A 27,443-nucleotide genomic window follows, 5' to 3' on the forward strand; every position below is an offset into this window, starting at 1 on the left:
AGTCTTACACTATGTACATGGAGTGGAATGCATCTCACCCAGCTTTAACTGCCTACAGGATTTCACTTGATTTAGTTACCCAGTTTCCCCTTGTAGCCAAAGGAGGGGAATAGCCATTTCAGCTGACCTACTATATTAAGATGAAACAAATCATGTCCTAATAGGTACTTTTAGAAAACGTTTCATCTCAACTTTATATAGATATATAAAACAGGTTGTAAAGGCCTCCTGTTTTGCTCCATTGACTGCAGAGAGAGATGAATTCTACCTTGTATGTTTTCAGGGATTTGTATTTTTAAAACTCTAAATGTGGTTGGATACATAAGAGACTGGGTTATTATTGCATGAAGTCAGTATTAGATTCAGTGATTTAGCCCACAGTCCTATAACTGCCTCAAAATACTGAAGGAGTCCTATAGTGAAAGAGACCCTTAAGACATGGCAAGGAAGTCCCACCAATGAGGGCAGCAAGTAATGCTGGGAGGAAGCACAGGGTGTGTGATTAATGTGCCAGAAGTGTTTTGCTTGTCTGACCTTCTGCTGACAGAACAGAGGCAAAAGGAAAACCCTGCTATGATGTACCCTGTCTTTGCAGGATGCTGGCTGAAGTGCTGTCTTGCTTAGACATGGTTTGGCACTTGTTCAAAACCACCACAGCAAAATTAGTGAATGCCAGGAGAAGAACTGGGGGGTCTTTAGGTTTATGCAAATCCCAGAATTCCTGTAGCTTCTGTCATGTATTTGAAAATACACAACGCAAAATGACACAGAATGTGGAACAGAACAGCAAAGTGGATCTCCAGGGGTTATCTTCACTTCATTCAAACTAGTGTGCCTATCTGAATACGATAATTATGTCATTAATGCCATTAAAAAAATGTTGCAGAGGTATGGTGAAAAGGCCACATATAGAGCACACAAGATCAGTGTGCAATGTGCTGGGTAGATGCAAACTCTTGTAACACTGACAGTTAATGGTAAAAAAACCCCAACAAAACAGAGAAGTATAAATTAAGTGTTCAAACAGTTTATTTGGTCATCTCTTATCTGTACATCTGCCAGGACTCCAGAAGTTTCCTTGTAAGAGCAAAGACGACTTTGATTTAAAGATCATTCAAGATAGTGCTTCACTGTGAGTCAGTCTTCTAGTTTCATTGGATGCATCTTGTAAGAAAAACCTAAGTGAGTTTTGAAAATAAAACTGCTTTTCACAGCAATGTTTAGAGAATACAGGTAAAGAACAAAGGCCATTTAAATCAAGCTGTTCGTGCTGTGCGGGTTGCACCAATGTAGTTGAATTGCCCTAATGATTTCTGTTCTTGCAAGGAATTTGTGGCAGACAGGGCTCAGTCTGTGTCCATCACATGGGGTGGGTGTCTGTGGTGCTAGGCAATGCTAAGGATTTATCTCCTTCTGCTGCATGCCTCCACCTCCTTAGGTCCATGCCTGAAACAAGTCTATTGCTAATTCAACTTTGGTAAGCTGCACAGAGCACTGTGCCAGGCCCATGTTTTGTGTGCCCTTGGATGAAGTTACAGAGAACCTATAGTTAATGTTTTGGCTCTTTTCTGTTAGTTAAGTTTTGTGTTATTCATCACCAAGACTGTCTCTTGTCTATGGGCAGCCAGGGTCTGCTGTGTGTCCACTGGGGCAGAAACACACAGCCTAAAATGGAGAATGGCTCCTCACCTCTATCAGTTGCTGCATCACAAGCTTTGCATCAACTCCATTCCTTAGTGTGCACAGACTATCTGCAGGGAAAATCAGTAGAAATAAAGGATTCCATGTGAAAGCAACTTAAAAGACCTAAAGGTTTATTTTGCTGTATCTTAATGCTCAGAAGGCAGCATTTTTTTACAGCCAAGTTTATTTTAGAATGACAAATACTTGTGGCAAGTTACTGGTGCCAGACTTGTACAGCAACATGGTGGACCAGATGTATTTTTTTAGAGTGAAGTTTTCTTTCGCAGTATGATATGGGTACAAGCAAGTTTTCTAAAATATATTGGAATTGTTATAATTCACATAGAGCTTACGAGATAGCTTTACTAAAATTTTTCACCCTTTTTGTATATCTCTTAAGTTAAACACTTCTTACACTTGTTTACTTGTAAGCATAGCACCAACCCTGATTACTAGAGCAACAGAGCTTCAACAAACTTTATGCTTATTTTAAAAAAACATACAAAACTAACATACAAATGCTGTGCTGAACCAACGCACATTGAATTCAAGCCTTTCACACTTCATGAGAGTTTTGCAAAGGCTATTATAGCGAACATCAGGCCTGGATGTCCATCATACTCTAGTTTCAAATCTGCTGGTTCCAGAGATGGAAACTAAGTACAAAACATAGGTGCAGATCCTGATTATTACGTTGTTTTTCCAAGCTTTGTCAGCGTGTGACAATATAACTAAGTGTATAAGACTTCACCAGGCCATAGCTGTAAAAAACAGGACAGCTATTTCAAGCTGTCTTCCTCTGTCCTTCCGCCACTCTTCACTGTGGTTTGCCACTTCGTCAAAAGTGACTTTACACCAGCAGCTTGCTCCAAGTGCAAGGACTGGCTGGTCATACTCTTTTCGCATGCCAATTATTTTTTCCAGACCCTTTTCTTAGAAATAAAAGCAAGTTACAAAATGAAAAATGAAAACAAAAATCCAGCTTCTTGTAGCTTAAAAACCCTCCACAACACTGAGCAAGCAGCAGTAGAGTGGAGGAGCTCAGCTGCTTTACCTGGCAGCAGCCATTTGCTTTAACGCAAGACACATTTCTCTTGTCCACGTGCAATAAGTAGCCTCTAGAACGGATATGAAAAGTAATAAGGAATTGTGTGATTGAATGGTGACCCTCAGTGCCATGCTTTGAGCAGACCTATGTTGCCCATGCTGTCAGCTGTCAGGAGTGGGACTCTCTTCAGTCATCAAAGCATTTAGCTGAGTTTACAGTCGGCTGTTTACATTACTGGCCAGTACTTTACTCTCCTGAATAGAGTTTACTATTCTACCACCCCTGCGACGAGTATTCTTTTCGGCAGCAGCAGTCCTCACAGGCTTGGAACATTGTTTTTGGACACAAACATACACTAGTTATTAGAACACAAGATCAAAGGAGGTGTCCCACTGTCTTCCTTTCAATGCTCCCATTGTGTTTGTATGCTGAAGCCTGCTAGAGACTTAGAACCAGAGAAGGGGGGGAAGGGGGGAGGAAACCTTTGTACAAAGGTACTTGTCACTGGGAGAAGCCTATAAAAGATGATGTGAAAAAAGACACCAGGTGGAGAATAAACCACCCTTATTGTTAAGAAATGCAAATAAAAATCCTCTCCTATATTAAAACTTTCTCACTTGTCATTTCTTAGATGGTAAAGGAAAGGCTCTGATTATTGAAGTAATGGCACTACTTTTTACTTTGCTTCTTTCCTTTTTATGTCTAGCACACTGTACATCATATTGGCAAAAGTTATTTTTCCTCTTTCTCTGCATATTATTCTAGTTGTTACCAAATTTCTTCTCAGCAAAATATTCACTGGAAAAAACCCTCAGAAAAATCCCACTTTAAAATATCTCAAAGATTGCATGCCTTTTTTTATGATGGACATCCCCAGTGTTTCAGATTTGTAAATAAACTGCAAGATCATTTTATTTGGATAGGAACTGTGTTTTCCTTGGGGAAACTTTGACAGAAGAAATCATAGAATCATAGAATAGTTAGGGGTGGAAAGGACCTTAAGATCATCAAGTTCCAAACCCCCTGCCATGGACACTAAACCATGTCACCCAAGGCTCTGTCCAACCTGGCCTTGAACACCACCAGGGATGGAGCATTCACAGCTTCCCTGGGCAACCCATTCCAGTGCTTCACCATCCTCACAGTAAAGAACTTCTTCCTTATATCTAATCTAAACTTCCCCCGTTTAAGTTTTAATCCATTACCCCTTGTCCTATCACTACAGTTCCTAATGAATAGTCCATCCCCAGCATCCCTACAGCCCCCCTTCAGATACTCGAAGGCTGCTATGAGGTCCTGGTAGTTCTGTCTGATCTTTTAATTCTTTCATGTGGATCTGTAGTCAGATTCCAAGAAGATAAATTGTAGATACAGCATCTATTCAAATTTATTGAAAAAGGCAATTGCTTATAAGTTGTTGGAAAAACTCTGGCCTGGCTTCCTTGGCTATAGAAATACATTTTAGACAGAGTGTCTTTCTTGGGTTTAGGCACCATCTGTTGTTTTTTTCACCTTTCCACTTTGCTGATGAGCTGAAGCCTGGATTATTGTGTTGGCTAGGGGAAGTCCTTTGGGATAGGGGCTGCCAGACACAACAGGTGACAACTGGCAGTTCACAACCACAAAGCTTTTCTAGCAGAGAAGTCTTGCAGCTGCAACAAAACTCAGGCCTTCACTGAAGGCAGTTGCTAATGTGGACTTTCAGAGTAACAGATGGTGAGAACAAAGATTAACCTGTCCTGAGCCTACATCCACATCATTGTGAATTCTTCCATTATAAGCCTTATTAGATTCATTTCCCTGTGAAATGTGATACAACCTAAACAGGAGTATTTTGATGGAGGCAGCATGGAGGACATCTAGCTGTCTCCTGGTGGTCTTGGTGGGAAGAAGGGAATCTGCTGAATCAGCACTTGTCACCCTAAACTACCAACTCTTAAACCCGACATCTATCTCTTTGTGGTGAGATTTCTTGGTTCTGAAGAGAGGTGGAAGAGAAAATACTTTAATGATGGAAACTATGTCCACTAGAGTATGGAAATATAGATTTTTAACAGTCCAGGACTATGAAGTTTGCCAAGGTTTTCTCCAGCAGACCATCACAGGCTTTAAGAAGCATAGGGGTAACCTTGAAGAAGGCCTGGAAAAACATTCTCATAGTACCTGAGCATGTGCAATATCTGGCATGCTTATACAGCAGGGCAAGTGCTGTAGTGAATGTGCCCATTTGTGATAGACATCTTTCTGCTGCACAGGCACTGTTTGAACTTGCTAATCAGTCTCTCTTCCCCTCTAGGGTCGGGACAGTTGCTGACATCCCAACCCCCCCAAAAAAAAACTAACAATAAAAACAACAAAGAAAACCTGCAAAGCAAGTAGGTTTGGAGTTGAAAGGATGCCACAGTGCAGACTCATGCCAAAGCTTTGAGGCAATAAGCCAAGATTGCAAAGTTGCTAAAGCTAGTGGGTGCTGACATGCCAGACTGCAATTATGCTTGAGGCACAAGTGCTGAAAAAACTGCCAAGACCATAGGTACCCAAGACAAAAACCCAAGAGCTGAAACAGTGTCTCATGACAGGCATCCCATTTGTGTGTGTTGGGAGTAAAAGATCAAAGCACTCATATGGTCACCAAACCAAAATTTAAATGTTATTAAAAGGATCGGTTATACCTGTAAGAGCAGGATTGTGACCCCAAGTGCAGGGTAGCAATTGAAGCAATTGTTAAAGAGGTATCATTGCTGTGGGCAATTCCTTATTGAAGGGGATTGATTAGAAAGCAGCTGAAATGGAGGCTGAATGTGGTTTGTGACCCTCTGAGATTTTGAGAGGAATGTTTTGCAACATCCTCTATCAGCTGGATCCTGGAAATCTTGAGAGCTTAGATATATTTCAGGTTGTCTCTGACAATGGTGCTGAGAGCACCAGAGCATCTTTGAAAACATTCAATTATATGTGTTTCCTTTCACAACTGAGCAGCCTTTTCTTAAAACACTTTCGTAAAATGTAGACATGGATTGTTTGCTGCAGAGGAGGAGCAGCACAGTTTGCATTTCACTGCCCTGTGTGCACTGTTTTTTGAGAATTACATGGGGTTTTTTTGCACTTCAAAAAGCACAGTTCAACCCTCACTTCTTCTGGTGGTGGTCTAGCATGACCTGTATGCCACTTCCAGGTGGATAAGAGCAACATCCATATGAGACCCTGGGAGGCCAATCCCAGACTTTTCTAATCTTCAGCTGGATGGGAACACGTCAAGAGAGGGGAAGAAAAGAAAGGAGAGAAAGCTGAAAAATGAGAAAGCAGTTTCCTGCCACTTACCTGTTACCCACACAGGGAAATCCGTGTGATTCTTTCGTCCATCATGCCTATTTGCTCTCCTCCATTTACTCCTACACACAGGACACAGCAGCCTGGTAGAAGGGGTGTACCACTGATGCCTTGTCCTAGGTACCAAGCATAGCCCCTCTCTGCCTTGGGCACTAGTGGTTCTGCCACATGGCTGTTGTGCTGTGCAGGGCTGGGTTTTCTCCATCTGTACAGACTTTTGAGTGTGCATAATGAGGAGGTGAACCCCATCAGCTATTTATGTGCCTGCCATAACAGGCTACATTTGTAGGTCTGTGTCTTATGTGATCTCTGACTACATCTACCAGTCTAAAGGCAGGTCCACCATTAGTGTGTAGTGTAGTGTGGTGTTTCTACACTCGCATCTAAACAACTGGTTTTAGCACCCGTGCTTTCACAAATCTTTTTACTGTGTTTTGTTGTCTTTAGGTAGATGTTGAATTGCACCTTTTCAATGCTCTCTTACTTCGTCCTACACTAGGCTAGTACTTATTTTTGCCTGCTGTTCTACAGCTAATATGTAAACACAGAAACAAACATGGGTTGCTTTGGCTTATATGACCGCATAGGAGTACTCGACTCTGTCCGGACATCAGAACAACCTTCAGTACACACAGGGTTCTTCTCAATCTAATTGATAATCTAATGATATAACTCTTGCTATTGCCAGGTATTGTAATTAATTTTACTATGCTATTGAATATTGAAAATTAATTCCCAGAGTGGTCTTCTTCACTTGCCCCTTGGCTAGGATACATTTATTTTCTATCATCAACTAGTTTATAGTATATCATGATTCAAAAGGCTTTTTCATCCCCTGAAAATGTAGAGTGTAGTCAGCACTAATGAAAGGGAAATGAATAATACTGTACATGGCTTTCACTGGGGTCACTGGGTTGAATTAGAGACCCTTTAACCACTAGTACAGTTTTATGAATGGTGTACTTTACCCTGATATTTTACTAGACGTCACTACTTAACACACTTCTGCCTCCATGGAAGGGAAAAAGAAAGGCTTTGTGTCCCCCGAGGTCCCTGTAGTTTTGGGGATCATTATAATTCTACTAAGTCACATCCTGAGGTCCCTGTTCAGTTGCCATACCATGCTAAATCCATCTGAAATCAACTGAAAACCATGCTAAGAATCTCAAGATTTGGCCCTTTATTAGTAGCTAAAACTCTCTCCCAGAGAAAGAAATAGCTGCTGTTGTGATTCCTACTCACTATAATGTAGCCAGCCTGTATTTGTGTAACTCCTAAGCCCAAGCATTGCAACCCTGAATCCCTTTGTATGCAGAGTCAGTCACTGACATTCGGGCTTCTTTAGTCATTTTGCCTCTCCTGTGCAAATCTTGGTTTGCAGGATATGTCACTGGCTGTAATTAAAAAGGGCTTGCTTTAAACTCTAACAAATGTTGCATATGGGCAAGCAGAGCTGCACAACAGGGACTGTGTTACAAATGCAAGTCCCTTCATCTCTGTAATGGGGACACAAGTAGACCTCTGTAATCTGTTGTGAAAGCGAGGGCTTCTTCTCCCAGCCACTGGTTCGGAGCTGCTGAACTCATGACATTCCTAAGACCTCATTCTGATCCCAAGAGCTGAACGATGGGGGCATCACTTCACAAAATCAGTTAATAAATCCATACCATTGGGGGGCACTTCCTCTATGGTGTTCTCTCTCATAAACAGTGAAGATAAGTGATATCCCAACTAAAACATTCGCCAAAGAAGTTTAAAAAGGGTAAGCTGAGGAGAAAATCAAATAGGTATTACAATTTCAAATTTCTTCATATGCATAAGAGAGTTTTTACAAGTTTTTACAGCCTAGGTGAGGCTCATGCCCCAAGGAGTCGGCTTCGTCTAAGTCTCTTTCTTCCCTTCTTTCTCCCCAAAAAAAGAGGCAACCTTCAAAGAAACAAATATGCCACTTTAAATACACAACAAAAAATGGGCCAAATAAATTATTAAAATACATTTTAAAGGAGATTCACAAAAGACTCATGTGATTAGCTCTTTGACAAGCAATCGATGCTGTTGCAATGGCTGCATTTCACAACGCAAGTGTTTTCTTTGCTAGACAAATAGTTGAAAAAATGTGAGAAATGACTTTGCAGTCATCCAAAGACCAATTTGGCTTTAAATGGTTCATTTAATGGCTTTCGACTGACTGTGCTGCCCAGCCGCTCCATACCCACCCTTCACCACAGCCATGTGCTTTGGAATTCCTTCTAAAACTGAGCTCCAAGACTCACCCTCCTCTCCCTGTCCCAATTCCCTGCAGAAGTGTTACTACATATGCTTTGAATCTTTCTTTCAGATGCGCTCCCAAGTCTACCTCCTTCCTCCACGCTCTTGAAACATATGGATTTGAAAGCACAGATGTGGCCTTGAAGTTTTTGGACCAGGCCCATCTGGGTCAATCCCTGTATAGTTTGACTAGTAGTTTCTTGAGGAAAATTCTCAGAAGCCTTCGTTTTTTCTTGTTCTGACTCTGCTACTCACTGCCTTTTATCTCTCCTAGTTGAACTACAAGGATCTCCAGGGAGATATGATTTTCATAAACAGAAACATAATGACCAGCCAGAGGAAGAATGAAAATGTTTAATGATTGTGAGAATTGTTTTTATGAAACAGCAAGTTGCCATTTAGTTTATTCTACACGTAAAAAAGATATCATCCATAGACTGGAGGAGAAAGTGAGGTTATTTTAAGATATTATTATTATCATCATCATTATTATCATTATCATTGATGATGATTGATCACCACCATCATCATTGTCGTCATGGTTTAAACCCAAGCAAGAAAATTAACTTTATCCCATCCGAAACCAGGCCACTTATTATTACAATGCTGATTGAGATTTTGTCCCGCTGCTGCCAGCACTGTGAGTCACAGAGAAAGGGCTCTGGATCCGATGCCGAGAATTCCGTTTTGGCATTAACAGGGACTCAGTAGGATCCCTTCTGCGCACAGGGATGCCTCTAAACACAGTTTGCGGACTAAGTTAGCCGCACAACTGCTTTACCGGACGTGCTGGTTTCCTTCGCGGTGCAGATACGGGTAAGGAGGGACTCGAGCGGGACAGGAGCACACCGGCACCACGTCCCAGTGCCCAGGGTGACGGGGCCGGTTCGCGAGCAGCGCGGGAGACCGGCTCCCTCCAGCAGCCCGCCGGGCGAGCGGCGCCTGCGAGCCAGAGCCTGCGCCGGGCGGGGGAACCGCTTTGCACCGCGCAGTGCCAGCTGCCCGCGGGGGTTCCACGGGAGTCCGCGGAGGGCGGAGCTGCCCCGGACAGGACCCGGGGCCGCTGGCGGAGCGGGGCGGCGGGGACAGCGCGGCTCATTGTGTGCACCCCGCGGAGCTGCGCGGGGAGCAGAGCGGGCCGGCCCCGCCGCCCGTGCCTGGCTGGAAGTGAAACGCGCCCCGGCTGCTCCTTTTTCTTTTTTTCTTTTCTCTCTCTCTTTTTTTTTTTTTTTTTTTTTTTTTTGAGCCTCCAAAAGGCTCCCTCGCCCCTTTCATCTGCCGCCGCGGCCCAATGGGAAGGCGGAGGCTGCCTGCAAGTGGTCTAATCTCAATGAGGTGTCAATCATGTTCCCCGGTGGGTGAAGTAAGGTCTTTTGTAACCGCCTCTGTCTTTGGGAAAGAGAGGAGAGAGGAGGAAGACTGGAGCGGAGCGAGGGACGCCGGACCGTGCTGCAGGAGAGGAGCCCAGCTCTGATCTCGCGTATGCCTGAGCAGGGGAAGCGGAGCACATGGATTTCTAAACACGCTGGGATTTTATAGATCTACAAAAATAACAAGAAGCCAACCTGACCCTACTGAAAACAGTCAAATGAATCGTAATTGCAGATCAATGCAGAGAGATGGGGAAACTTCACTCGAAACATGGTTAGTTCCTTTCACTTGCTACTTCCTTAGCCCCTTCCCCTCATTCGGATTTTACTCGGTTTGTTGCTGTGTTTTTATACTGGTGTCTAATGATCTTCCTTTATTATTTCCCCCCCCACACTTTCCTCCGGATCTGCCTAGCTGCCGTTTGTAAACCCCGAGAAAGTCCAGAAGGTAGGGATGGCTCCTTACTGCTAGTAACTCTGAACGCGTTCCCCTGCTCTGGGTGCCTGCCCCCGGCCCCCTGCCCTGTCCCCTCAACTTTCCGCCGCTGTTTGTGCTCTCCTGCCCTGGCTCCGGGGGATGCCGGTGGCCGCGGGGCCGGGTGGGCTCTGCGGGCGGCTCAGCGGCGGCATTGTCTCTTTCCTAGGTGATAGTTTTGCGGTGAACGCCTCTCTGGCTCGCAGAGGGCTGGAGGACTGGATGGTGAAGCAGAAATACGCCGGGGGCAGCAGCAGCAGCGGAGGCAGCAGCTCGGGACTCCAGCAAGGCTGCCAGCACCGGGCTGTGTGCAGGCTCGCCAGCTCCAGGGTATGTCAGCTTCCTTGCTGCCCCCACCCGCCCTCCCTCCTTTTTGAAACGGGGAAAATCAAAACCTCTTTCTACATCCCTCTCTCCCTCCCTCCCAAGGGTCGGTTGTGCAAAGGCAGGGTTTGCTTTGCCCCAGTGCTGCTCCAGAGGGCTGCACCGTGGGTGGCTTCCTTTAGTCCTTTGATGAAGTTAGGAGGTGCAGAGCAAACTTGATGCTGGCACAAAAGCCAGAGGGGTAAGAGAACCTGTCCGCGCTACGATTAGAACAAACTCATTCACAAACAGGAACAAATAGAGAATCTCTGGGCAAAGCCCATCACTCTGCCAGTGTGTGCAAGCTTGTGCACCCTGATTGGTGTACAAGTCCAGCTGTGACATTTTGGCAGAGGAATTCTGGAAAGGAGAAGTCCCTGAAGACTGTATTGTTATTTATTTGCTCTTTGCTAATAATGGGGGGCAGGCTTTCTCCATAAGAGTCATTGCACATGTTGCTTGTCCTGGCAGTTAGCACACTGGCCACCCTTCCTCTTGCCTCTGGTCTTTTCGTGTAAAGTTGAGCTGGAGGAAATGTTTAAGTTGCTATTTTTTTTTTTTCCTTTTTCTTCTTGTTAATGTCTCTCTGAACAAGAAGGCATGATGGGAGGTAAACAGACTTAACAGTTCTTAGATATGGTCCTCAGAGTGTTTCAGAGTATGATCCAGAGCTTATTGATGTTTACTGAAAGACTTCCATTGACTTCTGAGAGCTTTGAATCAAGCCCTGAAAGCTTCATCAGTGGAAAAGTAACCTGAGAGATGGTGAGATTGGAATCTGTGCTTCCCAGCAAGGAATGTGGCTCTGAAAGCACAAGCAGAGCCTGGCCACCAAACCTCCTGCAGGCTCTTTGCTTTGTTAGCCACCAGTTTTATTGTCAGAAGTCTGGACTTTCCATGTCTCAGGGAAAACTATCTCGCAAGTGGAGAATACTTCATTGTATTGGGTGTTAAAGTGTGTAGAAGATGCTTATGGGAAAAGATAATGATGACTTATTAGATTCCACCAGTATTGTATTTAGGGGAGGATAAGTTCTTTGGAAGAAGTAAGACCGGGCGTGGGGGTGTGTGTGCGTGTGTGTGTGTGAGGTGGGGGGGGTGGGCAAGGTATTGATGCAAGTGTTTGTTTGATGACTGTAATCATTTCATGTGCAAGTTGCAGGTGTGATTGGTTGAAGTGTTTTATTGTGCTTTACTTGGAGACAATGTGTCCAAAGAATGAAGGTCTCATCAACAGTGGTACATAGATGTGTGATACAAAGAATGAACCCATGTGCTTTTAATTCTTTCCATTATCCCCATTTTAGTAAGTCAAGCTTTTTAGATATGTTCTACCTTTCAAATACGTATTTTCTACAAAAGAAGCTCAACTCACCAAACTAAGTGTGGCTTTAAAATGCAAGAGTTAAAGGCAAAAAACTCTGACTTTAGCTTTTGGAAACATATTTTCTTCCACAAATACAGTTGGTTTCTGACAAGAAGGAAAAAAGCCACAACTTTGTCGGAGATACTTTTTGATTCACAAAACTTCAGTTATCATTTCTATATTATGCTCAGCTGAAGAGACAGTATTTCTCTTCTTAAGATGTCCTTTTACTCATGATAGATCAGCAATTAGCAAGCCATTAACTAAAAATTAGTCTACAGTTTTTGTACATTATAATAATGTAAATAGGTTTAAGTATGTTTAAAAGCAGTGTTCCCATGAGGTTTTTTACTGTTATCCTGATAGAGCTGTTGCTGAATATTTGAAAATACAAATTTATTGCCTAATATATTGGGTAATATCTGCAATGCATATATCGCTTGCTAATTGACTTAGTTTAATTGTCATCCTGTCACAGGCACACTGTGACAGCTACATTAAAGTTCCTCTAAAATATGCTCTTTTTGTACTATGGAAGGGTGCATTTCTAATCCTACATTGGAACCAGATGTGCCATATGTACAGTCTTTTTGACAACGATTATGGAGTCTCAGCTATTTGCTGTGAGATTGCATGACTGTTTCTCTTCTGAGATCTCTTTGATCTCTTGTATAATTATACCAAGATACAAAGAGAATTGTAGCCTAACCTCTTGGCTCTTTGTTCACCTCAAGATGTAGCAATAGCAGTCACTTCTTGTAATGGTTAGTCACTTGGGATTGTGTGGGACAGTTGTGTATTCACCAGTAATGTAGTACTGGTGCACTTGAATTGACCAAGGGCTCTTACTACTTCAAAATTCTTCCTAAAATGTTCAATAAGCTTCCAGGGCTCTGTAGAATGGTGCAGTTTTATTGTGTCACAGATGAAACTTTTGTTTCTCATTAAAATACGTTTTTTAGCCCTGAAATAGGTCCTAATTGCTGAGCTTGTGACTTACAGCAGAAAGAGTTAGATCAAACACTGATGAAAATATCTGCATTCACAGAAACATCCAGTGAGTTGTAAAAAAATAGTGGTCCAAGAAATAATTTCCTCCTAGGAATCCTTAACCAGAGTTTTGTTGATGGTGGTTTTATTGAATCTTATCTGCTAAAATCCAGTGTACAGGTCCAAATACCTGTTTTTCTTAGAAGTGAGCATTCAGTTGCTTTCAAATCTGAAACTTAAAAGATTTGAATAATTTTGACTAGAACTTGAATGTGATAATGAAATTTGACTTATGCTGCTCTCTATAAGCCAAAAATTCTGTTTTGGTTCTAGAGGAAGGCTGTTTTCCTCAAGAACAGAGACACTGAATGATTTTGCTGAAGTTAATCATCCAGAGGAGATGACAGTGAAGTTCAGGGAGATTCATGTAGCATTTTACAAGAGGAGTGAGTGGCTAATACAGGAAAGCAAAAACTTCATTTGTGTTCGTCTGTAGAAAAATTGAATTTACGATAGTCGTGGAAGGGAGGTCTTTACAGCAGCTCACTCAAGGGGTGTTTGACACAAGGAGGGTTCAAGCACACACCACCTTTTTTGCTCCTGAACTGAAATTTTGAGAGTTTCTTGGTCAAAACACTTCCCTCAGTTGGCATGTTTTTCGTGTCGTGTCCCATCCATCCGTGTCTCCTGCTTCCAATTCACTGGAAGAACAATTAGTGTCCATCAATTGCCAAATGCATCAGTCATCTGAGAATGTTCTCATAGTATGTTGGGTGAATGCATGAGCCAGGGTAAAGGGAGTGTATCTGGAATGCACACTTCTGGTGTGTACACAACTTTCTCTTCCAGGCTGAGCTCAGCTCATTAAACCATTGCCACCCGCCCAGCAGGGGCTGCTGTGCTCTAAGTGTTTTAATTACTGTGGAGGCTGATGGTTGGGCTGTAGCCTTCCACATCAGGCAGAACTAAAGAAAAAAGGAATTCTGCTGAATCCATGAAAAGTATGAGGTCCAGAGTCATCTTCTAGTTTCAAAGCTAATTGAAACCACTGGGGCTGTAAATCTGTTATAGCAATTGAATACACTTCTTTTGCTGCTTTATGAATGAGTTAACTTGTGCCCAGAAAGGTTTTCTGACACTGTGGATTATCCCGTATAATTCTTAAGTTTAATTTTATTCTGTGTGTTTACTTTTGCAAACTATTTTTGGAGTTGAACATTGTTTGCAAGTATTCATGTATTTATTTGTTTAACTGTGAAGTAGCTCTATGCTGAAAATATTAAATATGACATTTGCTCAGTTCAATTTACTTTTATCTTCAAAGCCATAGAAATTTCACTGGTTTCTCATGCGTCTCTTTGAGATCTGTGCTTGGAATTGGAAAAAAATGTCATATTTTTAATTAAATTTCAAACCAGCTCACGGTGAGCCAAGTTGAAAGTAATCATTTTAGGTAAAATAGAAGAGACTTTAGCTTACCACTTCTGCTGGGCTCTTCAGTGCTAGTGATTCTCATGTTCAACCCTAATTGATATTAATTAGAATTGAGTATCTGGTTGGGGTATAATACAGTATGAAATACTGAGGCACACCACTGCTTCAGAGGCGGGGCTTGTTCTCCATTTGTTCTGTGCCTGTAACTGCCAGTGACATTAATGGACATTCCTTGCATGGCTGAGAGGAGACTACACCAGTGTCAACTTCACTGCTTTTGTACCACGATCATTCTTACATTTAAAAAGAAAAAGAAAAAAGCACTTCCCAATCCCCCACTGTTAAGTACCATGTGTGTGTGTGTATATAAAAATACATAGTCTTATGGAAGACACAGCTGGGTAGGTCATTCATCCAAAAGGAAAATATTAAGCAGGAAATAGACTTTTTAGTGGGATATATATACTGTGGCTTAAAGGCTGTTGAAGTGGAAGACTTCATTCTAGCACTACTTTGGGGTCATCTCTTGGGTAGATGACTTTTGAAAGACTGCCTTCTTACTGATATGGTGACAAGAGCAATTAAAAGTGCCTTGGGTGCTGTCTTGTTTGACTGCCTGAAGTAATTGCTTAAACTGAAATATTTTCAAGTACACTAACATCAGTATTGTATGGATGATTATTTGCATTGACTTTCAGGATTAAAATAAACAAGGGATTCAACAGAGCTAGATCTTGGTATGACTAAAATAGTATGTTGATACACAAAATATTGTGTATGACATTTAGAATGAAATGGCCAGGCTTAATATTGAAAGAGAGAGAAACAGAATCTTATTTAGTGTTGAAATTTGGTGCCAACAAACCAAGATAATTTAATTAGTGGTGGAAATAGTGTATCTTGACAGCTCTGATTTGGGAAAATTATAATATGACTATTAACAATCAAAGAGTCTCTGAAAGTATTAGTGCCATGGTGATGAGATTAGTGAATTGGCCAATGCTGTAGCAGAAAGCTAGATTCCAAGGGAATTATCCTTGAATGATACCAGTTGGTGCAATTAAAAGCCACAATTCAGTTGCCATATGGAAAGTGTTAGGCATCCTTACATGGTTTCAAAACTATGTGCCAGAGGTTAAATTGACATATGAAGAAAAGCATAAATTAAATATTTTGTGTTATGAAATTAGAAGTTGACTTTGCTTGAGCCATATGGAGAAGGTGAATGGAAGACAGTCTGTATTTCATCAGGTCTTGTTTTATAGGTGTTTCAGATTTAATGTGGTACACTTTTAATTTGGCATGTTGATTGGAAAGCTGAATAGCCCATGAAGTTTCTGCAAACAAACTCATTAAAGTAACTTTTTTTTTTGGGGGGGGGGGAGTTGTTTATCTCTCCCAACCCTCTTACTCCCATCCCATTACTTAGGTTGACATTTGAAAGAAGGACGCCTCTTCTGTGTAGTAGCTGGGTGAAGTTCTCCTCTAAGCAATACAGGCTATGTCTCTTGGACTTCTCACAGTCCCTGTTGGCTTAGTGAAACCCTTAAATCTTCTGAATGAGGAGGGCTTGGTTATGGAGTATATTTTCGTCTGTAAAGTGGGATGAAAAGTAACAACAGTATGTTCTTTAATGACTTGAATGTAAATAATGTAATCCAGGCTGTACACTAAAAGTTTGGTTATAACAAAAAATGGGAAATTTGTAGTACATGATTGTCGACATATGGGAATATTCTTTACAGCAGCATTCATTAACAGAAGGTTTTTCTGTAGATTTTCTGAGATCTGTAATAAGACCCAGGAGAAGCTCTGTAAGTGGCTATTTGTAGACACTCTTCAGAATATCTTAGTTGACTTTTATGGTTTCTTTTGAATGGGGTTATGTACAGAGGAAAGAGAAGTCTCTTGAGTATTCTCTTGAGTATTGAAATTTTGTAAGAGTTAGTTTTTCCAAAGTTGGGGAAATAATTGTTTGTTGATGATATTTAAATCGAAATGGAGCATTGCTCCACATGCTGCAGATGTTGCCCTTTATAGAAATCCTTATGGATGGATTTTGCTTCATGAATGTCAGCATCAAAACTTGGTTGGCAAGTAAGTGATAGACGCTGAAACACACAAAGTATTTGAAATATTTTTTTTGTAACTAAACCACTTTTCTAGTTAATACACCAGTTACTCTGAATGCTTTGGAGTTTTCAGACTGTGGTATTTATAGATATCTTCATGGAAAATGAGGTATAGTTTTAGTCAAAAAAATTACTGTGAAGAAATGGTCAAACAGACTTTCTCTGTGAATTTATTTAGTCATATCTGCCAACACTGGCAGCAAAACTAAGCTTGTATTTACTCCTAGAGTAACTACAGCTATGGGAGACTGAGTCGGACTTTATTCCACTTGAGAGTTATTAACCAAGTTCCAAACGCAAAGTCTTCATTGTGTCTGATTTCTGAGCCAGCAAAGCATGTTTGTGTTGGAATATCTCATGACATTTGTCTTGCAGTGGTGGAACGCCAGTTGTGTTAGCTGTGGTGAAAGGGCTGTGCTGGCACAGATATTTTCACTTCTGTGTAATCTAAGAGAGAGGGGAAATGACTTGTGTAGGTTCAGCTATTGCTATTCTCATTGTTCTGAAAGGGGTACTTCAGTACAGTGCATTCGCTTTTTGTAAACTTCTGGATATATTGTCATCAGAGCAATATAGCATATATTCTGTCTTGGAATCTGCAGAATAGCGATGACACGTCAGAACATGCAAGACATCCTTTTTCGGGTTGGAAAGTCCTGGACAGTTAGTGTCTTCCAAATAGACTGCTGTCACATAACAGCATTTCCACTGCTTAAGAAGGGCCAGACCATTTGTTTGCCATGGCAACTGGCATTCCCACAGGCTTGTATCTGCAAGTATGTGTTCAGCTGGATTCCTTAATAGGTGTGTGTCTCATGTGATCTGGTGTGTGCCCATCGTATATGAGAAATACTTTGGTTTAATCATACATAATCTGTTAGAGGAAGGGAGCGATGATGCATTCTCTTGGGAGGTCCTGTAACAGGCTGTGAAACTGAGTACCACTGTGTTTGTTTGTGTGGTGTGGCCTATTGTATATTACAGGGCAATAAATGTTGCTATTGTTTTAGTCTATAAAGCTTTTGGTGGAGTAAATCCTTAAAATACACTTAAAAGACCCTACCACACCAACCCCTCCAAGGATAGAAGACCCCCTGGTTCCCTTGTTCAAACCAAAATCCTTGTGAAATGCATGAGAAGTGGTTCCTTAAATCTGAAGCCGTTGTTAGGGATATTTAATACTTTGGAACAAGACTTATCAGGTAAGCACTTTTTCTGCTTTTTGTCAGAGCTCTGATAGTTTGTTAGTTTGCTCCAATAACCCTTCTTGATCTGAATATTCAGTGGAACTCTGAAGCTCATAAAGCTGAGTGTGAAAATGTCTCTGGCTTATACCTTAAAAAATGCAACTTACCAGTTTTACTTTTGGTCTTAATGGGTTTGGTTATAAATGCAGGCGCAGTAGCACTGGTCCCTTATGATATTTGCAATAAGAATCTCTTGAGAATCCTTGCTTAAAATGTGGGAAGAAATCAGTTATGTTTTGAGCAAAATTTGCAGCAGAGATCTCTTAAATTGCCTGGAATTTTCAGCCACGTATCCTTGGATTTCAAGCTAACAAATGAAGGCAAAATGTATGTTGCTTTAGCTCAGAGATAGTTTGGCATGTGGTCAGAACAGTCTGTGGACTGTCCATCTAGAGAAATACTTTGTGTTTTGTGATTAGGGTGGAATTTAATGCATTTGAGGGCATTACTGTGGTACCTTTAAAGGGATTAAGTATATTGAGGTTCCTATTAAAGTGTAACATTGTGATTCAAAATCTGTGAAAGAAAATCATGCATGGGTGTTTGATCTTGGGGTGCAGCCGTACATGCTGTGAGGCATACAATAAGGGGATAGACTCAGTAGGGAAGTGACAGAACAAAGTACTGTCTTGCAGGAGAAATGGGATTTGGGAGCAGGCTTGGATCTTTTGATCCATACTCTGATGCGAAAGATGAGTGGTACGAAGGTGACAGGTTTGTCTTGGGGGAGGAAGGAGAATGGTGGGTAGTGTGTTGTATTGCCCTCAGAGGTAGTTTCCCATCTGATTCCCCAAAGGTTTGATAGTGGAAGGTAAGAACTAAGCCGTTTCTTGTCCTATCTTAAAAATCTTTTACTATTCCAGGATAGTTAGTTTCAAGAGAGCTAGGCAAAGAAGGTGGCGTGTAAAGTTAAGCCTTACACATTAAATGCATATAAAGAACAGATGCCTGTTTGGGGGAACAGTAGTTTTATCTGTGCATAGTGTGAAAGTCCTGAGCTCACAGAGTAACAAGCAGTCTCTTATTGCATAAGATGCTGTGGTTAAGCTTGTATCAGTGTTTCTCTAATAAACTACTGTTTGAAACACTAAATAATAATTTTGCTTGTGAACTTTCCTAAATCTCTGTGTTCACGTAGCATATGTGTGTATATACTACAGACACTCATTCCCCTATAAAGAGAGAACATCATAGTCTAGCAAACAGAGTATCTGTCATTTCAGCTGAGCAAAGGTCCAAGGCAATAACCCACAATATTCTGGAAGAAATTCTAAAAAGCATTGAAGAAATCAATCGTCTGATCCTAGAGGAAGGTCTTTGATGTAATCCTGGTAAGTTTATACTGGGAGCCTGCCTATTTCTTTATGGTCAGACCTAGACTTTCTCTATGAAAAGTGGATCAAATAATTTAATATGCTTCTGCTTCAAAAAAAATATGGTTGATAGTTTCTAAAGCGTACACACTGTTTAAATGTAGATTGTGGCTTTTAGCCGAAGCCCAGGTGGGGAGGAAAGGCTTTTCAAAACAAGTACTTACAGGAAAATAAATAACACTTTGATATTTTTCCCATGGAAAAACTGTGCCTCATTTAGCCATCCCGAATATTTGATTTTATGTTGAGGATAAACTTCATAGGTTATCTCAGTTAAAGCCATTTTTATTTATGCAAAGCTTATGTGCAAGGTCTTGTTCCTGATGTGTATGAAAAAGGAGTTCTTCAGAATGCCGTAAGTTACTTTTAAAGGTATATTTATAGCTAACAATGTCCAGTTATGTGAGTCTGGTTTTATCATCTTGAAAAATTCTGCAATATTTCCCTGTTGTGTTTTGATGTAAAAGTCCTTTTGTAATACAGGGGAAACTTCTCATTGCTTTCAGTGGTTTTGTACTGGGTTCTCTGCCACATCAGTGGAAAATGTGGAAGAAGTTCAAGTGGTGAGTATAAGAGTCTTTTTATCTAGCAGCTACATTGCTGGTGGAATGGCAGTGTGTTTTCCTCCACAGATATCTGATCATTTTATGACAGGTTCACAAAAGTTTTTCCCAGTTGTACTGCTACTTAAATTCCCATTTGTAATTAGCAATGTAATTTGGCAGATAGGTTTATGAAGCATATTTTGAGAGAGGCTATTCCCACAGCACTACTTAATACCCATTAAAAGACCACATTTTTATTGTATGAAGGTGTTTTTTATCTAATTAGGTTGGTTTGTTAAAGTATTGCACCACAGTCTCATTCTTTTTTCTTTAAAGCTGTTTCCAATCGTTTATTTATGACCAGTAGGAAGCATACAAAATCTTTAACTCTAGCCTAATGCGCAGCATAAAGAAGTAAGTGATCTCTTCCTGCCTAAGCTATTGTACAGGGCTTTTCTTTGAAAGGCAGCAGTTCATGGATTAAAACATCATGACGGGTAACAGAACAGAAAAAATACCAACCAGCAGTCAGCATTTAGAAAGGAAGTATTGTATCCATTGATGCTATGTGGACTTCGTTGGAATTTGGTCATCAGCCTTACCATGGCACACTTTTCCACATGTGCTGTTTTTTCTTTATTTTTAATGTAATCTAGAAGAAAAAAGAACAAAATCAAGTTTTGTGAGAACTGTGATAAAAGTCAAAGATAAGGCATATTGAAGTAGCTCTGTGTCCTTGGAGGTCCCTAGGAGGGACCAGCTAGACTAAGCACTGCCTGTGCTTAGTCAATGAGCATACATTTGCTGTTTAAACATGGAAGAAACCTCTGCTAAAACAATTTATCCTTAACCTTATGGCCACTTCTGGTTTTCCCCATTTTGGAAAGACAGAAACCAAAGGCTCTGCAGTGAGAAGCCCCCTAGATTTGCCAGTAAATGAATAACAGACAGTGGGCAATGTCCTGTGGGAGTAGCAAAAGGATTGTGATGTCCTTTATTAGCTCAACAACAGTAATCTGACCCTCCTCGGTGTGTTTCTGATGGCGACACTGACAGTCCTGGTCTCCTCAAAAAGTTAGGAGAATTTCACCACCACTGGGGAAAATAGGAAAGCTTGTCAAGTACAGCGGGACAGAACGGTTAGACAGGAAAAGTGCTAATGGCATGCATTTAGGGCTATGTTTTTAGCAAGGAAAGAGTCCTGGCCTAATATAGTCAGAGTTTCTCCTACTATCAGTAGGAGCCCTATCCAAAACCAGGGTGAGGCTTCCTCCGTCAACACTTTTAGTAGGCATAGGCTCTGGTCAAAAGCTACCGTTAAATGCCAAAATCCAGTAGTATCGGGCATGGATAACCAGTTCTGCCTTCAGTTAGAAATAGGCACAGAGACTCTTTTCTTGAGAGGCGTGCCGGTCTGAGGCACATGCCAGATCAGGGGTAGGATTTGGCTTTAAATTGTGTTGGCACAATTTACTGATGCCAGCGGGCTGGGTGCTAATAGCTAACAGCAGAACTGGGTGGAGGGAAGTAGCTCAGCTGAAAAAGCAGTCTTCTGGCATTCAGTCTCATCTGCCTGTAATTATGGGGGGGGTGGCGGAAGTGTCTGTTGCCCAGACCTACCCATCCACAGACAAGAGCCTTTCTTGTGGTGGTGGTGACTAACAGTGAGTATTTTGTGTTGTACCCAGCTGCACACCAAAGTATACTGTAAGTTTTGTGCCATGCTGGTTTGCAGTGGCTATTCTTGCAGGATGATACCTTCCTCTAGTGGCCATGCTGCTCTGTTCAGGTAGCACATCTTTTCTTCAGCTGACCAAGTTCTGCTGATGGCAGACTCTACCCACACTTCACATGCCTATTTGAACTGCCTGCCTATGCTGTAGAGAGGGTGAAATGGTACACGTTTTGCCACACAGGTTTTTGACTGTGTGCTATTGCTAGGACAGATTTTGGAGTCATCTCTGTGGAGTATAAAGGGTTATGTTGTTGAAGTTATACAGGCGCCAATCCACTGGCACACCGCAGGTGATCGCAGAGTGAATGTTGTTTAAAGCGCCTGTCCCACGGTTTCACAAATGTGTTCTGACCAGAGGATGTTTTTCTAACTTCAAAGGACTTCTCAGGCTGGCTTGGTGCCTGACAGACTGAGTCCGCAATTCCTCTCTGCTCGTGATGTGTTCTAACCATGTGTGATTTTTTTGGTATGTGATGTTTTCTTAAAGCGGCATTGACCTGTGTTCAAGTGAAACTTGCTCTTAAGCTTGTAAACATAAACTTGTCGTGTGGGCAGTTTTCATCTTAACCTGATGTGTGTGTTTTTTTTTAAGAGCAAGAATAGACATCAAAAGGAGGAGTAATTTATAGGGGAAAAAAAAGGCAAAAAAAAACCCCAAGGCAATAAACTTGCAGCAGCTTTTGATGCTACACGGATTTTGCCACCATCCAAAGGCTTTTCCTTGAAGATCCAAGTGTGGGTCCTTTGCTGGCAGTAAGCAGAAGTGCATGTTCCCACCTTGCACTGCTAGTGTTGTAGTAGGCTATTTTCACATGTGCCTCTGCACAACAGGTATGCAAAAAGGGAAGGCAAGGCAAAAAGGAGTAGAAAGTGGAAGGGACCTTGGACACATATCACTGGCCTGATTGTTATTTTTTTCCTTCTCTGCCTCTTAAGCAATGTTATATTAAAATAAGCTTTTAGGAACATGCTTGTATGTTTTTAGATATTAGAAGTTTCTTTTTCTCCTGTAGTACTTTGTAGTATAGTTTTCTGAAGGTTAACACAAAATGCACTTCTTTTTAATGCTGAGAATTAGAAATGTGTATGTTTATATGAGTATATGTGGGTCAAATTCGTTTACTATTGAAATCCACTAATTCTTCATCAACTCTGTTGAAAGAAGGATTAGGCCCTGAAACATTTCCTGAGATACACTGTAGTACATTAGCTATGGTTGTGAGTTTGGAAATATCTAGTGTTCCACCAAGCTGCACTCGTGGGCGCTGATTTTTGCAATGTAAGTGCATTCATTAAGACTAGAAGAAGTAGGCTAGTTTTAGGCTTTAATGTCATCATTTTTAGTTTAGTGTTATTACCATTATGGATAGTTTTGCATATATTTAGAAAAGCCAAACCAAGAGCAATACAAAACTTTACTTCTAAGGAAATGGTACCTTACAAGCCAGACTGTAACACTTTCTGGTTGCCAAGTGATTGAAGATCATCTGCTATGGGAATAAAACATCATACTGTGAATGGCATGTCATGAACAATATATCTCAGCTGTGCTATGCGGTTTTGCTCCTCATGAGTAACATTAGTGCAATCTAGCACCTCATAATTAATCCAGCTTTCAGATGCAGTTTGATCCCAAGGTCCTCATCCAGACAAGATTCTGGAGAAGTCAGTGATGTCTGGGACCTAAGCCCTAATGGCAAACAACCTGTGCTACCCTGCCATCCCCTGGTTATCGACAGGAACCATCCCACCATGTTTATTTTGGCTAGTTTTAGAGCAGGTGGCCAGGGTGAATTCCTAGTTTCAAAGTCACAGCTGCTGCTTTGAAATTGTGTAAGAAGGGCTTTGGTTTCTTAACACAAAATAACTGAGCTGCTGTTTGGTATTAGAGCATCATTATTCTGGGAAATGCGCTCTTCATTTTAAAAATATCTTCTGTATGGAAGTTGAAAGTTTATACCTCATGATTCTAAGGGCAAAGAGCTGAAAAGGTTCCTTGTTTGACAGATGATTGTAAATACTTAAGGATTCCTCAGTGACTCAAGTGAATGGAATCTGCAGGTAGTATTAAAAATTAATACCAATATTAGAAACACAGAGTTACTGCAGAATGTCTTGTTTGTTGCTATCAAATAATTTCTCAGGGTAACTATAATTTAAAATTTTTCTCTTTTAACTGGATATCTTTGTTACAGTTACACCAAAACGTTATGTCTTTATCATTGAATCAATTAAAAGGGCCAAGTGCTCTACTTAATCGGAGGAATGAAGCTGTAATTAAGTAGAAGGAAATGTTCCAAATCCCCTTTTCCTCTCCTTGTAAAATTTTATTTTTAAATGAGCCTTCTTGGGTGAGTTTTTCAGTAGTGTCAGCAACAGTGTCAGCAGAATAGTGAATTTGTGTCGCTGGAAGTATAAAGAGAATTCATGAAGGAGTTTGTGTTAAGCATAGTTTTCTTTTTTATAAAAAAGGATTCTATTCACTGTGGTTTTTTCTTCTTTTGTATTCCTTGCCACCTCATAATATTATAATGTTTTTTGCCTAGTTTCAAAATTTCATAGATATATATTTATAAAAAAATATATGTCATGTAAGCCTTTTTCTACTCTAAGAGAAAGTACATTTTATGCAAGGTACACAGCATGGGGTTTTCTGGGCCTTCAATCTCATATGATCCTGTCTTACAGAAAATACATCAAACAGGAAAGAGCAGAACACAATCCTCTCAGGCTGGGTGAAAATGCTCTTAAGAAAAAAAAATGAGGGTGGGCTGGCTGGAGGAAAGACTAGACCTTCCTTCTGAAAGGAGGCCTGAAAAAAGTGAGTAGGCAGAGGATAGATAGTTTCTTTAGCTTATGTAGACATTCTTGATAAAGGGTGGAAAGGAAAAAAATAGGGTTCATTTGGTATTGAGGACATAGTCAAAGAAATGAATGTTGGATTCACAGGCATAGGATGTAACAAAATTGTTGACTTGGTTGTTCAGCTGAAGGCGTGAGTTTGGGCACATCCGAAGTACAGGCAGTACAAAGAGGAAATTGGGCTGTGCCCATAAATTGTTTTTGCTTCAATCATTACACTCTGAGTGTAATGACTAGCAGCTGTCTTATCTATTGGAAGCTGCATGTTCTAGTGAGGCACTTCATAGATGTATCTATTATGGGTGCTGGCCCATATTTTATGTAGAGGTATGTATGCAATAAGGTTCCCTACTGAATTTAAGCTCTCAGTGGTGGGGACACAGGCTTACTGTGTGATCCTTGTGTCTCTTTGTGTCTCTTTTGGTGGCTTTCTATGATGGGGTTACGAAACTGATGGACAGGGGCAGAGCAGTTGATGTCATCTACCTGGACTTGTGCAAAGTGTTCGACACTGCCCCACAAGACATCCTTGTCTCTGAATTGGAGAGACATCAATTTGATGGATGGACCACTCGGTGGATAAAGAACTGGCTGGATGGCCACATGCGAAGAGTTGTGGTCAATGGCTCAATGTCCATCTGGAGACCAGTAATGAGTGGTGTCCCTCAGGGATCGGTGTTGAGGCTGGTCTTGTTCACTATCTTTGTTGCTGACATGGACAGTGGGATTGAGTGTGACCTCAGCAAGTTTGCCGATGACACCAAGCTTTGTGGTTCGGTTGATATGCTGGAGCGAAGGAATGCCATCCAGAGGGACCTTAACACACTTGTAAGGTGGGCTGATGCCAACCTTATGAAGTTCAACCATGCCAAGTGCAAGGTCCTACACCTGGGTCGGAGCAATCCCAGGCACAGCTACAGATTGGGCAGAGAAGAGATTCAGAGCAGCCCTGCAGTGAAAGGACTTGGGGGTGCTGGTCGATGAGAAAATGAACATGAGCCGGCTTCAGTGTGCGCTCGCAGCCCAGAAAGCCAACCGTATCCTGGGCTGCATCAAAAGGAGCATGGCCAGCAGGTCGAAGGAGGTGATCCTGCCCCTCTACTCTGCTCTTGTGAGACCTCACCTGGAGTATTGTGTGCAGTTCTGGTGTCCTCAGCATAAAAAGGACATGGAACTGCTGGAACAAGTCCAGAGGAGGGCCACGAGGATGATCAGGGAACTGGAGCACCTCCCGTATGAAGATAGGCTGAGAAAGTTGGGGCTGTTCAGCCTGGAGAAGAGAAGGCTGCGTGGGGACCTCATAGCAGCCTTCCAGTGTCTGAAGGGGGCCTATAGGGATGCTGGGGATGGACTCTTAATTAGGGAATGTAGTGATGGGACAAGGGGTAACGGGTTAAAACTTAGACAGGAGAAGTTTAGATTGAATATAAGGAAGAAATTCTTTCCTGTTAGGGTGGTGAGGCACTGGAATCGGTTGCCCAGGGAAGCTGTGAATGCTCTGCCTCTGGCAGTGTTCAAGGCCAGGTTGGACGAAGCCTTGGGTGGCATGGTTTAGTGTGACGTGTCCCTGTCCATGGCAGGGTGGCTGGAAATAGATGATCTTGAGGTCCTTTCCAACCCTAACTATTCTATGATTCTACGTTTATACGGTTCCCGGATGTGTACCCTTTTGACTGTGCTGACTAGTGTAGCTCCCTGGGTGGTTAGGATTTTCATGGGTAGGATGTCAGTCCTATCGTACTTAAGGAGATAGGATAATAGGTTAAATACAGCCTTCTTAAACACTCTGAATCACAAGGTAGGTAGGCTTTGAAGTTATCTGATACTACAAGATTGGTCTGTGGGCTTGGATGTGAAGGTGGGAGGTGTTTGTAATGTGGGTGGTCAGAAATGGGTAGCCGTTGCTGTGGTACTACCTGGCCTCTGTAACTCTAAATTTACGGCTTAAGAAAGAGGTGTAGGGGCCATGTATAGAGGCCTATAATCCAGACCCTAGCTTTATTGTATGTCCTTTCTCAGGCTGCTCAAACATGAATCTTCACAGAGGCCCAGCCTAGCTTGAGTACTTACCACTCATTTAGACTCATTTTAGTCTCATTCTAGTCTCATTCAAAGTCTTCTCTTTGAAACTGCAAGTTTTATCCACTTTGTTTTGCACTTCCCCATCAAGTAAGTGGGAATTGGTTTTATCCTTTTACCTACCTCTGCTGTTGAGCTAGACAAAGAAATATTTAAAGTTCATAAAGAACTTCAATGCCAGTTTAACACATAAGCCACTTACACTTAATTCATTGCTATGTTTTTACGAATAAGCCAGGTATTTATTACCTCCTTTCCTGAGCAAGGTAAGAAAACAAGAACAAGGTTTATATAATTCCTCTTTGCAGGAAAAACCCAAACAAATAAAAAAAGAAACAGCGAACCCACAAAACCCACTCTTAAATTGTTTCTTTTTTTGTTCTACAGTAATCTTCCTAAAATCCTTTTTGGTAAGAGGCCTTTTTGAACTGTCCCACTGTCATCACAATCTGGGTGCCCAAGAAGTCTAATTCTAAAATGTTAGTATCAATCAAAGCAGTCTTAACATACGGAGAAAAGGTATGTTAAGGAGAAGGGGACTTTGGACAAGGTTAGAGGGTGGTAGGACACACCTTCAACGTAGCCTTTAGTTTTATGAACTGAATCTCTACTCCTGGTGGAGGCCTGTTCAAGGACAAATGCATTCAAGTAATGTGGACTTCCTGATATTGCTGTGCCTTGCTTTTGGTAATGCATATCAATTTGCAAGATTAATAGGAATTAGGGACTGAGCGTGTGGCTAGCATATGTATAAATCATAGTAAATAGATATTATAGGCTGCCAGACTTCTACCACTGTTACTAGATGAGATGGACTCCACAGTCACAACTAAAGAGTGAAGGAAAGTGTCTGTTAAAAATTTAACTGAAGGTGAGCTCTGATGTACCAGCTAGACTTGATGCTTTGCAGGGAGATGTTTTTTTTTTTTTTTCCTGGTGTTTGCTTGAACAATGAAATTACCCTTTTTGGAAGGCTATTCCTCAGAGCAGCAGAGTTTGTACAATAAACTGGAGTTGTGAGTCAAAGTAGTAGGCTTTGTTTGCACTGGCTTTGTAATGGAGAGCCTTATAATGACTATGCCTCCTATTCTGGTAGGCCTTTGTACTATCTGGACCACAAAGTGGGGTAGGTTTCCAGGTTAA

The 27,443-nt window shown here is 41.5% G+C and overlaps 1 protein-coding gene across 1 annotated transcript in view; it reads left to right on the top strand.

Annotated features, from left to right (window-relative positions):
- Positions 1–27,443, top strand: part of NKD1 (NKD inhibitor of WNT signaling pathway 1) — a 137,285-nt gene that overhangs the window by 18,703 nt on the left and 91,139 nt on the right. The window contains exons 2-4 of the mRNA XM_065662620.1: positions 9,730–9,973; positions 10,115–10,147; positions 10,344–10,504. Coding sequence (XP_065518692.1) covers positions 9,949–9,973; positions 10,115–10,147; positions 10,344–10,504 — 219 coding nt within the window. The 5' untranslated portion in view covers positions 9,730–9,948. The remainder of the gene's footprint in view (positions 1–9,729; positions 9,974–10,114; positions 10,148–10,343; positions 10,505–27,443) is intronic.

Source organism: Lathamus discolor, chromosome Z (genome assembly GCF_037157495.1).
Source record: "Lathamus discolor isolate bLatDis1 chromosome Z, bLatDis1.hap1, whole genome shotgun sequence".
NCBI classification, from domain to species: Eukaryota; Metazoa; Chordata; class Aves; order Psittaciformes; family Psittacidae; genus Lathamus; species Lathamus discolor.